The 14,724-nt window shown below is 44.4% G+C and overlaps 1 protein-coding gene across 2 annotated transcripts in view; it reads left to right on the top strand.

The window, feature by feature from the left end:
- Positions 1 to 4,218: 4,218 nt before the first annotated feature.
- The window catches only part of Stac (SH3 and cysteine rich domain), a 120,110-nt gene continuing 109,604 nt past the window's right edge, over positions 4,219 to 14,724 (top strand). For both annotated transcript variants that reach the window (XM_051201402.1, XM_051201394.1), the window contains exon 1: positions 4,219 to 4,663. In XM_051201402.1, the coding sequence (XP_051057359.1) occupies positions 4,553 to 4,663 (111 nt within the window). In that variant the 5' untranslated portion in view covers positions 4,219 to 4,552. The remainder of the gene's footprint in view (positions 4,664 to 14,724) is intronic.

Raw genomic sequence — 14,724 nt, 5'->3', positions numbered from 1 at the left:
AGCAGCCACAGCTAAAATGCCATCACAGCTCCTAATGCATATCTTTCAGTCTCACTCCCTTATTGCTAATAATGGAAGAGAGTGTGTCCTAGTCAGGTTTCTATAATGTGGGAAAAAGAAAGTACATTTGGCTCATAGGACCCAATCACAGTCTATCACTGAGGGAAGTCAAGACAGAAACTCAAGGCAAGAACCTAGAGACCAGAACTGAGGCAGAGACCATGGAGGAGGCCTACTCAATGGATTGCTCCTCATGGTTTGCTCAGCTTGCTTTCTTGCAGAACCCAGGCTCACCTGTCCAGAGATGGCACTATCCACAGCAGGCTGGGAATTTCAACATCAATCATTGGTCAAGAAAATGACCCCATATACATACTCACAGGCCAATCTTTTGGAGAAATTCCTCAGCTGGGGTTCCCTCTTCTCAGATGACTTTAGCTTGAATCAAGTTGACAAAACTAACCCAACACAGAGTAGGAGAAGGTCTTACACCAAGCTGTGCACAACAGAGACAACATACTCAGCAGGGGCCATGGATGCAGCTCCCCTTTGGAATATCCCTTACCCCCATGGAAGTCAGTGAGCTTGTCAAATTTAGCTTCAGCTGTTCAGTTGACACAAACATGGAGTCTCTTGGGGAAAAGGCATCTCAATGAAATGATTGCCAAGATCAAATTGGCCTGTGGCCATGTGTTTGGCATTTTCTCACTGGTAGTTGATATGGGAATGATCATCCCACTGTGAGCAGTGCCATCCTTAGGCAGATGAGCCTGGGCTATGCACGAAAGACAGCTGAGCAAGTAAGCAATGTCTGTGTTTCAGTTCCTGGCTCCAGGGTCCTGCTTTGAGTTCCTGCCTTGGATCTCCTGATGATGGACTATAACCCATAATCCAAAGAAATGCTTCCCTCACCCAGGTTTCTTTTGGTCAGTGTTTTATCACAGCAACAGACACACAGACTAGAACAGAGTCCCACAGTCTCCGACATCAGTGACTCTTCTAAGCCAATAAAGGCAAAATCCTTCAGGTGGAGCTTATTTGATTTTAAATCTCACTGTTTCCCATATGTATTCTGGAACCTCCATTTAAGGAAGGGGCATGAGGTTACCAACACTGGGATAGTTTAGAGCTCATGACTGTATTGCCAGTATCCTTGTAACCAACAAGGTATCTAGTAACTAGAAAAACAAGACAATAAGACACTGTTCCTTCTCTAGCATAAATTCTCACCCAGTATGGTAGTTTGAAAGAAAATGGCCCCCAATAGGGCTGACACTATTAGGAGGTGTGGTCTTATTGGAGAACATGTGTCATAGTGGAGGTGGGCTTTGAGGGCTCATGTATGCTCAAGCCATGTTCAGTAAGACAGACTCTTCCTGTTGCCTTTGGGTCGAGGTGTAGAATTCTCCAGCACCATGTCTGCCTACACGCCACCATACTCCCAGTCTCCATACTCCCTACCATGATGATAATGGACTAAATCTCTAAAACTGTAAGCCACCACCTCAGTTAAATGCTTCCCTTTATAAGAGTTGCTGTGGTCATAGTGTCTCTTCACAGCAATAGAAACCCTAAGACACCCAGAGGACAGCCCACTTTGCCATTGATTACTTGGGGAAGGTACCATGACAAGGTGTCACTGATGTGGAAGCCTAAGTGAGATAAATAGGGAGGCTGCAAAGAATAGTGAACCCGCGTAGATACATGTTGAAGAATAATAGTTAGATGACCAAAAATGAGATGATAAAAACATTAGAACAAAGGTTTGATTTTGTTTGAGAAGTCCTAGGCAACTATTATTTGTAAGACATAGGAAGGACTTCTCTCCTTCCCTCTCTCCTCCTCCCTCCCCCTCTCTCTTTTTGTTTATTTCTATTTCTCTGTGTGGGTATGTGTCATCTCTCTCTCTCTTCTCTCTTTGTCAACCTGTGTGTTTGTGTGGATGTCTCTGTCTTTCTCTGTGTCGGTCTATCTCTGTCCGTTTGTGTGTGTGTATGTCTGTGCCTCTCTGTTTGTGTGTCTGACTCTGTGTGCATGTGTGTGTATGTGCATATGTGTGCATATAGATCAAAGAACAAGTGCAGATGTCATTCCTCGGGTGTCTTTCACCTTTTGTTCAAGACGAGCCACCAAGTAGGCATGGCTAGTCAACCAGCAAGCTCCAGGAACCTACCTATCTCTACATCTCACCTCCTCATCACTGGCATTCTTCATGGGTTATGGGGATCGAACTCAGGTACTCTTGCATATAAGCTGAGCACTTTGCCAACTGACCCATCCCCTCAGGCACCACAGCTACAATTTCTGTTAGTAGACTAAAGGTCAGGTGCAAGGAAGTAACTTTCCTACAGTCTCATAGACCAGTAGTCCTACCTTCTTGCAAGGCAGAGGCAGAAGGTCATTAACCCCAGAACAAAATCAAATCTTTGGTCTTGTCTTTTTCTCTAGTGAATTCCTAACTTCTCTCATTCGTCAACAGTGTAGTAACAGTCACCGCAAAAGAAAAAAAAAAAAAAAATAGGAGATAGAGCCGAGCATAGCAGTGCAGTATGTACCTAACAAGTACAGGGACTCAGGGTTTGAACCCCAGCACCAAATGCTGTTTCCATTAGAAGACAGTATTTCTTATATCTTTGCTTGATCCTATTGATAACTAAAACTGGGCATTTTAAAACAAGGGGTAGCACCTTTAATTCTAAAAAACAAAACCTAAAGATGAATGATTTCTTGTTGTAAGCTAGGGTATGCTATCTCCCTAACGCAGAGGTCTGTAAGACCCTAAAAGTTCCCCTTCCCTGCAGTATTCATCTGGCCCTCCCTGTATCCGTTCAGGCCTCTCACATCTATACATGTTTGCTAGAGTCCTGTACTGCCCCCCATCAGTTGGTTAGCTCTCTATGAGTGCGTGAGTGTGAGTTGATTCTCTCTTTCTCTCTCTCTGAACAGGTTCCACTGATGCTTTTTATGCTGGAGCAAAGCAGGCACAGCCCAAGATCCATCTATACAGAGTTATGCCCCTCTGTGCTCTGCCTCAGGCCAGCGGTCGGTGTGATGTCTACTTGTGAACTCCATTCCTGTCCAGCAAATGTGAATAGTGTTTCAAGGAGGAATGCCTGAGGCCTTTGAGGTTAACCGACAGGGCTCCGCTGAGTTAACCAACAGGGCTCCGCTGAGTCGCAGCAGTGTTTTTTGTCCCTTTGCTTTGAAGGTTGGCTTTTGTCTTGTTTCATTTTGGTTTGTTTTACGTTTTGAGACAGGTTGTTACTCTGCAGCTCAGGCTGGTCTAGAACTCATCACTTATCCCAGGCTGCCCTTCCCACCCCAGCCTCCTGGGTTACAATCATGATTTTGGAGGTGAACTGGAGGAGAGCCACAAAGGAGAATAAAGAGGGATGAGGTCTTCTTTGTGCATATGAAAATATGACCAAGAGCCCCGTTACTGTACACTCTAACTACAAGTGACAAAATAAATTTAAGTTTTTAAAGAGATAAAAATAAGGACAGAGTTTTGTACTGATTTTGGAAAGGCTTTTATAAGTTTCGGAGTGTTCCCTTGGGCTACCTACTCTGTCATGTCTGTAAAATGAAATGGATCCTCGTGCCTTGGTCCAACACTGCTCAGTGTCTGTTGCCAATAAATTGAGAAGAGCAGTCGGGTTCACCAGTCTATTTGCTTAGACTTCAGTAGCAAACACAGCCCTGCAGCCCAAGGTTTCCTCTTCTCTTCCAAGCTTGGCTTAGCGTTCAGGCTCCACAGTCCAAATGGCATGGATATGAAAATCCCAACTCACTCCCAAGTCCCAGCTCTGCCATTTATAGCCGAGTGACTGACTTTAAGCAACCGGTTCAAGCCTCGGTTTCCTCGCCTATAAAAGGAAGTGAGGGTGTCAAACCCGTAGTGAGCCTGGGAGGCTCAGCAAGAGAGACTGGGGACCAGGTGTCCCTACACCAAGCGTTTTATCTGCCTGATTTAGATCAGGGCAGAACATTGGAAATTGCAGTGCCTATGGGTCAGAGGACGCCCACACTGGTCCCTGCTGCCACTGAACTATAAATTAAGCTAAGTGCCACCACATCTCTCTTCGCTCTCAGGACCAGGGATGAGGAGGTTGCTGAACACGTCCCTGTAGCACTTGTTTGTACTCAGTTTCTGTTAGTTGGGGGTTTGCTGAGCATTTCCCTTAGAACATCACCAGACCCTGCGCGGATCTCCGGCTCCCGCCCTCCCTGGGTTCCCCACCCGAGACCACGCAGCCCCGCCCCAAGCCGCTGCCTCCCATCCTCCAGGGGGCCAGCCTGGGCCCACCCGCCTGCTGCGGTGGGCGGCAGTCACGACTCCACGCGCGCGATCTCGGGCGGGCGAGGTGGCCGCGGGTGCTGCGCGGGGCGGGGCGGAGGCCCGGGAGGTGGGCAGGACCCGGCCAGGCAAGGCCCCAGGGTGCACGCCGCTGCCTGGCGGGATGGACATCCCAGGGACCTGGCACTGAGGGAGAGCAAAGGCAAGCAAGCCTGAGGTTCCTGCCAGGAGCCCAACACCATTCCCGCGGCCACGATGATCCCTCCGAGTGGCGCCCGCGAGGACAGCGGGGACGGGCTGACCGGGGAGGCAACCGGCACAGAGCAGCCGCCCTCTCCTGCGTCCACAAGCAGCCTGGAATCCAAGGTACAGTGTGCCTGCCCTGGGGCAACACCGAGTCCCTTCTCCCTCTGTCACCTTTCCTCAGGGGTCCCGTGCCAGGGGAGCTGGGACACATCCTCCAGTGGTCTGGGACCAGTAGGACCTGCTGCTCCTCATGGTAAGCCAGCTGCCCAGATACAACCCTTTGCAGCGCTTTGCTTTAGGAGCCAAGCACTTCACCCTTATCCCGATACCCAGATGGCTTCCTTGGGCAGGAGAGGGAGTTAGGGTGATGTGTGCCCTAGACCTGCTTGTGTCCCCAGTGTGGGTGGGTAGCTTCTGGGGGCAGAAAACTGAGACAGCCTAGAGATTATTTCTTTAGAAAGCTTGGGCACTGAGCCCACAAACTGTGCCTCATCCTGGGGTCTCAGGGACCCTTTGCTTACTAGGGAGCCTCCCTAACTTCAGATAAGAGTTTAAAGAAATATATTAGGCGAAGAGAAGTAACTGGGATTGTAAGAAAGTTAGTTTTCCCCGTGTAGAAGTTGCTACTCTGTAGAACTTAACACTTGTCTTTTTAAGAGTCACACTAACACACATACACAAAACCAAGCCCTCAGCACGTCTCCTGTCACATTTATACTTCCTCTGAAACTTGCGTGGGTGCCAGGCACATGTTTGGAAAAACTGGAAGAGAACCAAGTAAAGCGTGGCTGCTTGAATGTGCAGAGACAAATGGCAACCCCGCCGGGAAAATAAAGCTCGTAAGATGGATTTGCAGTTAGATTCATAGATTCCTTTAAGTGAGTGTCTCCTGGCTGTGCAGGGGTATTTGTGAGTACCTGGGTGGGACATGGCGGGGAGTGTTGAGTGCTTCCTATGACCAATGGGATGCTGGATTAGACCAGAGCCAGGAGAAGTGGGTTCTTGTGGTCATGCCATGCAACCTTGTATGGCATCATACAGCTCGAGGTAATGGGGACAGGCATGATGTTGGCAATGTACATTTTCAGTGTCAATAGTTAACCATCAGAGATGGTGGTCTAAGACCAAAATCTGTGCACAAATTTAATTCCTGACTATGTCATCTGGGCTCTAGTGACAACTTAAATCCCGTTGGAAAGACAGACAAGACCTGACTCTTTCCTGGTGCCTTGACAGACATACCCTGCCCCTGTGTGAGCTGGGGAAGTAGGGTCCACCACACTAGATGGCCCTTTCCAAAGCAGGCTCCCTGTGCCTCTCCTTCTTCTATCTGCAACGTGATGGAACTCGTTCTTGTCAACTGTTGACCACCAGTAGTCCTAGAGGCCGAGGGCCAGCTGCTGTTTCAGAGGTGATCTGGGATTATGTGCATGGAATAACTCAGAGCAAGAATGAAAGTGTTTATGTTTTAAACTTCACATTTGGGCCTGCCATCCTGCAATAGGTGTGTTCTAGAAAGGCCTTAGTCTTTGAGTAAAACAGCAGCATGACTCAAACACACAGCATGGGCTTGCTATTTATAGATGTCCCCATGTAAATCATCTGGCAAAGCAAAAACCTTCTATGTAATGCCCGTAATTACCCACCAGTTTATCCGGCTTACAATTTCAGATCTGTAGACGTCCATTTTTCTGAACGTCATCCATGTGCCTGTTGTGTGTCTATGCGTCCCTCAGTTTGCCACTCCACTGTGGCTTAGGCATCCTACTAACTAGTGGAGACGAGCTCTAAGGAACAGACCATAGGATAGGAAACTACATACTGAAAAGCATGCTTGGGTGTGATTTTTTTTTTCTCAAAGTGCTATTCGTAACTGGATCAAGGGGTTCACATCCCTCAAAAGAGGTTTTCCTGCTGATTTTGGAGGAGCAGTGGTGAGGGGCAGAGGGCTTGGAGCAGGAGCTGGTAAGATCATCAGTGCACACGGTGAACATCACTGTCACTGGCCTTTAAGCAGCTCTGTGCCCTGAGAAGGAGAGAGTCTGCTGGGAAGATGCGGGCAAAGCAGGGTCAGCTCTCTACTGAACTCTTCCAGGAAGTGGCCGTGTTGGTCAAAATGCACATTTCAATATAAGCAAAAAGACAGGCTTCAAATACATCCCAAAAATGTCAAGTAACTAAGTAAATTCCAGGTCCATATATCAAAAACATCACTTGTACTCCATATTGTAACACAGTTATGATATGGCAGTTTAACACAATTTTTAACAATATCATCTAGAGGATGCATCGTGGAGACCCTACTGGGCATTGAAATTTCTCTGCTAAGACTTTTGTTCATATATTTTTAATTTCTCATTACACATATTTATTAATGTATATGTGGACATGAGCTTGCTACACTGTTTGTGTGGAGGTCAGAAGACAACTTGTAGGCATCAGTCCTCTCCTTCCACAATGTGGAACCCATGGCTCAAACTCAGGTCATCAGGCTTAAGGTGAGGGCTTTTACCCACTGAACCATTTCACTGGCCCTCAAAGACTTTTAAGAGAGATGTTTTAGCTGGCCATGGATCTGTAATCCTAGCAACTGAGAAGCAGAAGCAGGAAAGCTACAACATGAGACCCTGTCTCAAAAGACACACACACACACACACACACACACACACACACACAGAGGGGGGGGATTTCTAAATATAAGAATAACAAGTGCTGGCTATTTGAAAAGTCCAGTGGGAAAAAAATAAAAAATAAAAAGTAAGACACCATTGATTGACAGTCCAGAAGCAAGCTCAGACAGCACTTTGTTCTCTGCTCAACCTAGTGTCATGATTACTTAGTGGCAAAGACAAAGGTAAGTCTCCACTAAATGCTCCTCTAGCCAGATATAACCATAATCTTCAACACCAGAAGACTCTGCTGCGACGTCCATTTCATGGCTAGAGCACTGGAAAGCTCTGGAAAGATAGGTGACCTACCCAAGGTCATGCAGCTCCTTGAATGGCAAGAGCAGGACCTGAGCAACTCAACCTTGGAGTTAGGAGTTTTGGTCTTTACCTACCTCTCGCTTGGGCATTTCTTACATCAGCCCTTTCTCCTAAGATTATAGAGATCAGATTCTCACCAAGAGGTCATTAGTGACACATTATGTCTTCCATATCCTCTTCCTGCTCCTCTTCTCCTTCTTTCCCCTCACCATCACAAACATGTATCACCACATCTACTTAGTCTTTTAATTACATTCATTCATTTCCTCATTTATTATGTGTATGCACGAACTCTTGTGAGAGTGTACACACCATGGCATGTGTGTGAGGATCAGAAGACAGCTTTTTGGAGTCAGTTCTCTCTTTCCACCATGTGGGCTCTGTGGATCGAACTCAGATAGTCAGTCTGAGTTTTATCCACTGAGCCATCTTGTCAACCCAGTCGTGTCTTCTTAAGCAATGGGGCTGGGGAGGCAGCTTAGTTAGTAAAGTGTTTGCCACACAAACATGAAGTCCCAAATTTGATCCCCAAAACCTGCCTTTTAAAAGCCAAGCACAGTGGTGCCTGCTTGCAAACCTAAGTGCTAGGGAGGTAAAGCTCACAGATCAGTAGGTCTCACTGGCCAGCCAGCCTAACCTATTTGGAACATTCTAGACAAATGAGACTGCCTCAAAAAGCACAATGGATGGCTCTTGAGACAGACACCTGAGGGTTTACTGCAGTGTCCATATGTATGACATGTATGCATTTCACATATATGTGTGTACCTGTGTATACACAAACATACATACACAGAAAAGGAAGAAATCAAGAGCTGGAGATGTAGCTCAGTGGTGGAATGCTTGTTGAGCTTACTCAATGCCCTAAATTCAATCCACAGCACTTCAAAAATAAGTAACTATACCAAGTCACATTGTTGTGAGAAATGGTTGATGACAAGTCTTATTTGCCTTCTTCAACATTGTATTTGCTACTTCTCACCCCAAAGTACATGTGCATGTAATAGATGCATTATCTAAGAACCTCCTGGAAAATGGGACACATTAAACCCACTATTCCAGAGGTCTATATGGCATCATGAGCAGCAAGCATGTGCACACCGTGTCTGAGTGTATAAAATACACAAAACACCACCAAACATAAAACAAGGGCAAACAGCATCACCAGCAGAAGTCCATTTCCTTTGCACTTTCCTTGAAAAGCTAAATTACAGTGTTGATATTAGTAATACTAGAGAACATTTATTTTGGGTGTTTTAAAACCTGTAGCTTTGCATGGAAAATGTCAACATACACACAGGAAGACAAGAAGTCATCGTAAATCTGACCAGCCACCTTCCTAGGTTATTGGTTCATGGACAATAAAGTTTGACAGACTATCCCATCGCCAAGATGCACCCCCCCCCCATTACCACCACCATCACCACCACCACAGGACCATCTTAAAGAAAGTTCTGAGTCATCAGATCCTTTAGGCAGAAAAACTTTGAGTTGCATATTTAAAAAGATAAGGACTCTTTGGGTAAACTCAGGGTCCCATTAGCATATACTGCAGATGTTTTGTTGTCGAGGATCAACAGAGTATTTCAGAGGTTCAAACATTGTGGAAAACCTGTGAGTAAAGAGAACGAACACTCAAGACCTCACAGGCACATATGTTACCTGTGAAAAGCATGTGTGCCTTGCATAAGTTTCATGAGAGCATGTAGCACTCAAGGCTCTAGTGATCCTGCATTCTCTCTCTTTCCCCTCTCAGACAGGGCTCTAGAGAAGGACAGTAAGACGCTGAGATGATGTAGCACAGGTAGTTAAACACTTATTTGATGTTGGCTATGCTCCTCTCTGAGATCCCAATCTCTGACTTGGGATCCCAGATGATTTCCTCAGAGCCAATTCCCTGTAAGCACATGTAGTCATGATGTTTAATGTAATTGTATTTTTTTTTCTTTTCCATTAGTTGAGCTGAAAACTCTGAAAGCCACTAATGTGTGTCTCCTCCTTTATCTTTCCACTAACTGTTCCAGAAAGACCATAGCTAATTACAGTGTGCTGGAAGGAGATCAATGAACAAGGGGGGAGGGTACCCTAGCCCCAGTAGTTGAATTTTTTCCCATTTGACTTAGTGACAGCACAGAAGTTTACAAGGGTCGAATGTGAGATTTTTGGCCATCAGGGATGTGACCTAAGATCCCATCCAGATGATGCAAAAGGATCCTAGGCTTTGAGGTCAAATAGACAAAATTCCCAGCTTCCTTCTACTTGTCACTTCTCTGTCTATAGGCAAGACAGCTCACTATCTCCAAGCCCAAGTTTAACAGCCTCATATGTCAACATAAACCTAGGATCAGCTGGGAAGAAAAAAAAACTCTGCTGAATAATTTCTCAGATCTGAGTGGCCTGTGGCCATGTGTGTGAGGCATTTTCTTAGTTACTAATTGTTTCATGCCATCTAGGGATGGTGCTGTTCCTAGACAGGTAGGCTTGGGCTATACAAGAAAGCTAGCTGAACAAGCCAGAGGTAACAATCCAGTAAGTAGTGTTCCTCCATGGTCTCTGACTCAGTTCCTGTCCTGGCTTCCCTTGATGATAGACAAGAAATTCAATTTTTACTCAAAGGAAGACAAAGAAGCAAAATGCATTCGAATCATTAGGGAAGTCAGGGCAGGCATAACCTCCTAAGATGAATCATTGGTATCACTACATTTCCAATGCTTCTTCAGTTCTTGGACTCTTCTAAGGATAATAGAATGTCCAAAAGAGCAATATCCATATTCTCTGTCACCTTCCTCCTACTGAACCAAAGAAATGGCTTTGCAAAGGTGGCCTTCTTATAGTTCTCCATGTTGCTAAATAATTTAAAGCATTACTCAGAGGCAGCTAGTTTTATGGACTAACTCTATCCCTATTCCTTCCATGCATAGAAAAATAATGGCATTCTATGCAGATAACTGGAAAACCAAAATAATTTAAAGAAGAAAAATACACACATCACACAGCCACCCAGAGATAAGGATTGTTCAATGTTTCTGCTCTGCTTCTTTCAAGTATATTTTCCTTCTTGGGTTGATACACACTGAAAATGAAATTGGAAATTTTCTCACACATGCGTTATGCCTTTTCTTCCACCTACTGTTTCCGGACACAGTTCTATGTCCCCTGAAATCACTGGTATAATATTCCACTTATCCCGTTTCCTTGCTCAAATACTTTGATTTTATCAGCTCCATTTGCTTTTCACATCTAGGTTCCTTCCTGGCTTTCACACATTTGAGAAATATTAAAACCTGCACCCAGATGCATAAGCACCGTGTTTCTAATCATTTCTTGAGAAATTCCTGGGCCTGTGCATTTTATTTTCATTGTTACAAGAGAATGCCTCTGTCATCCTTTCTTTTGTAACAAACTTCTCATTCAAATATAACATCTCAATAAAAGCCCTCCCGCCCAAAAAATAACCCTCCTGGTTATGGTAAACCACTATATAAAAGCACAAAACAGATTGTGACTCACCCAATATCCCATATAGCTTGTGTGTTCCCTTCCAGTCACCTCTCCCAAACATGAGCAATTTCCTCACTCCTAACTAAGTAAATTATCTTTGTTGTCTTGGAAATTTTGACCAATGCATCCATCAGTGTGGGCCAGGTAACTGCTTGGTTCTTCTGCTCTATATTATGTTGGGCCAATTCAGCAGCCGTGTTTTCGTTTTCAGCGATGTGATTATCCATGGTGAGAGTAGAGCACAGCTGTCTACCCATCTTACTGATGGAAGAGAGCTACTTTGTCGGGATGCTTGAAGCAGTACTGTTATGATCACTCTTGTACATACCCTCTGTGATGGAGGAATTAATCTGTTAAGTTTGTATCTATGGGCAGCCTTGTTGGTCATGGCATGTGTATATGCATATTAGATGTTGCACTGTAGTATGGCTGTATCAGCACACATCCCAGCCAGCAACATGTAACAGTACAGTCACTGAGCACTCCCAGCATTCAGTATCGTCTGTCTATCAGATGTTTTCACTGTGTCATATCATAGACAATAGTTAGCAGCACAAAATATTTTAATTTGTAATATCTTCAATGGCCATTGAAAACAGTGGGTTTTCGCGTGGTTATTGACATGTATATGTTTTGTGAAGTAGTTGTTCACACATCTTATTTACTTTTCTGTTAGATTGACTTCTTTTTCATTGGAGTCCTTTATATATTTTGGTATGAGAAAGATAGATGTAATACATGCATTTTCTCATACTCCAATAAAAGGCCTCTTAGTGGCTTAGCAGAAATTCTCTCTCTCTCTCTCTCTCTCTCTCTCTCTCTCTCTCTCTCTCTCTCTCTCTGTGTGTGTGTGTGTGTGTGTGTGTGTTGTGTGTGCATGCACATGAGTGTGTCTGTCTGTCTATGTAGATGTTTAGATATAGAGGCCAGAGGACCTCTAGAGTCATTCCTCAGATACTATCCACCTCTTTAAAACATTTTTTTTGAGATTATACTATAATTACATCATTTCCCCCTTTCCCTTCCTGCCCTCCAAACTGTCCTTACTAGTGTTCAAAGTCATGGTCTCTTTTTACATTAGTTGTTATAATAAGCATATAGGTGTATGCATCTATAACATAATTCCTGTTCCTAAGGCTCAGGGATCATTGTAGAAGAGGGGACAGAAAGATAATGATAGCCAGAGGATCAGTGACTTTTGTTGTGAGGTTGTAGCTCCTAAGAATGTCAGAAGCTACACTGGTAAAGTCTCACCAACATGCCCGCCTAAATATAAACCGAACAAGAATGCCATCGATAAACTTGCTAGTGTGGAGAGAGAAAGCTCAAGAGACCTCAGCCCCACACACAAAGAACTGCCCGCAACTAAGGAATGCTGAGAGTTCACGAAATAGTCTCGGGCTGGGAAGAGGCTACCTTTAGACTTAGAAGACAGGGTCTTCCCCTAGCTTGATGCTCACCATGTAGACTGGGCTGGCTGGCCAGTGTGCCTCAGGGATCAGCCCGTCTCTGCTTCCCCAGGGCTGGGTTTACAAGTATTGCACCGCCACACTATGCTCACAGGTGTGTTTGCTTGTTTGTTTTGAATGGATGCTGGGCATGGAACTCCGGTCCCTATGCTTTACTGAGGCATCTTCCCAGCTTCTATGAACACAATGTCTTAGTCTCCTGTGGTCCAGTTTGTCAGTCCTTCTGTTCATGGGTGTACTTGCTCAGAATCATGAAGGGGTTCTGTATGGTTGACCCAAGAAATGTTATCTACATAGCTTCCACAGATAGATGAAAATCTATTGGTGGCTTCTTTCTTGGTGTGGGATAAAGTACAGATCTAGATCTGGTAACAACTGTATTACCACCTATGCCCTGAGCAGTTCAACTGTGGAGATGTAAAGGTCATGGCTTCACCCAAGTTTGGCCCTGCCTCGAGCATCAGGGATTCATTATCGTTGAGATCTCTGGTTTTGGTAGATGGAGCCTTGAAGCTTTGTTCTTTGCTTTCCTTTATCAAATTGACTTGTGGAGGTGCACTTTTGGCTCTTCACATTTTAGGATGAAACCTAGAATCACAAAACTACCTGACAGGATTTTGATGGGGACTGCAGAAAATCTGTACTACCTATTTTAAGAGAATGGAATTTATAATATGCAGTTTTCCAGTAATATCTCCCACTCCCCAGTTCCAAGTCCTCAGGCTACCATTAGCTGAGAAGTGAATTTGTTAATTTTCCAATCTGGGGATTCCTAGAACCAACTTGTTTTAACATAAATTTGAGCCTCAAGTCTACATGAAGGCAAATCTGTGATAATGACCTCTGTGGGAAATATTTTTAATCATCAGTTTTGCCTACCTCAAGTCTGAGCTTTCTTCCCCATCATCCTGAATTGCGCAGTTTGCTTTGAGTTCATCTTCTCTTTCTTTTCTAGGTTTCCCTCCCAAGAGCAATCATCAAAACTCATCACTCCAGATTTGTTTTCACTCTGATGTGCTGGCTCACATCTTGACACAAATTAGAGTCACTAGGCAAGAGGGAGCCTCAGTTGATAAATCGCCTCCTTCAGATTGGACTGTGGGAAAGCTGTGAGGCATTTTCTTGATTAATGATTGATATGGGAGAGCCCTGCCCACTGTGGGTGGTGCCACCCCGGGCAAGTAGTCCTGGGTTATATAATAAGCCTAGCTGAACGAGCCACTGGGAGCAAGCCAGTAATCACCATCCCTCCATGGCCTCTGTTTCAGTTACAGCCTCCATATTTCTTCCTCAAGTTCCTGCCTTAGCATCCTTTCGTAACAGACTGTGGTGTGGGAGTGTAAGCCCAAAGCAGAATGTATGATAAAACACAGAGCATTACATTTACCATTGTAAGCATACAGTTGGAGCCATCATGTGTATTCTCATGGTTGTGGAACCATCACTACCCATCTATCTCTATTTCTTTCCTCAATGAAACTCTATACTTGTTCAACAATGGTTACCTAGCATCCACCTCCCACTAAGTTTTTGAAAAATACAATTCTATTCACTTGCCTTATTAATTCAGCTGTTCTGGCTATTCTGAATATCTTGTGTAATGTTGACCCTTTTGTGAATAGCATATTTATTTCTATTACATATGTTGTGCCATATTATGAGAAGTCCCTTCTCGTGAGGGCTGAATAATGTTCTATTTTAAACACACACACACACACACACACAATTTATTCTTGTATTAATAAGACTCGTGTTACCTTGACCTTTTGACCATTGGGCGTGATGCTGCTATGAGATGGCACAGACACAATCTGCTCCAATTCTATGATTCTTCATCTTTGTACAACCGTAAGTGGAATTGCGGGAACTCATAGGTACTTCATGCCTAGCCTGCTAAGGGACCACCATACCATCTTCTGTGTCATTTTAGTTCCTTCCCAGTATGCAACAACAGAGCCAGTTTCTCCGCCTCTTCACCGGTGCCTGGTATTTTTACATCCAGTTGTTGTTGATGTTCTTAACTGATGTTCTTAACGGCTTTAAAGGGGCATTCTGTGGTGATAGCAATTTTGGTTTTCTTAATGTCTGATCATCCTCAGCGTCCTTCCCTGTTTTCATAAGTCATTTGCATATATTCTTTGGGAAAAGATCTAGGAAATGCTAGCCCATTTTATTATTTTTTTTAATTAGAAAGGTGATTTCTGTGTTGGAATTATGGTATCAC

This window comes from Phodopus roborovskii, unplaced genomic scaffold (assembly GCF_943737965.1).
Source record: "Phodopus roborovskii unplaced genomic scaffold, PHOROB, whole genome shotgun sequence".
Taxonomy (NCBI): domain Eukaryota; kingdom Metazoa; phylum Chordata; class Mammalia; order Rodentia; family Cricetidae; genus Phodopus; species Phodopus roborovskii.
This window is presented reverse-complemented; position numbering and strand designations above follow the sequence as displayed.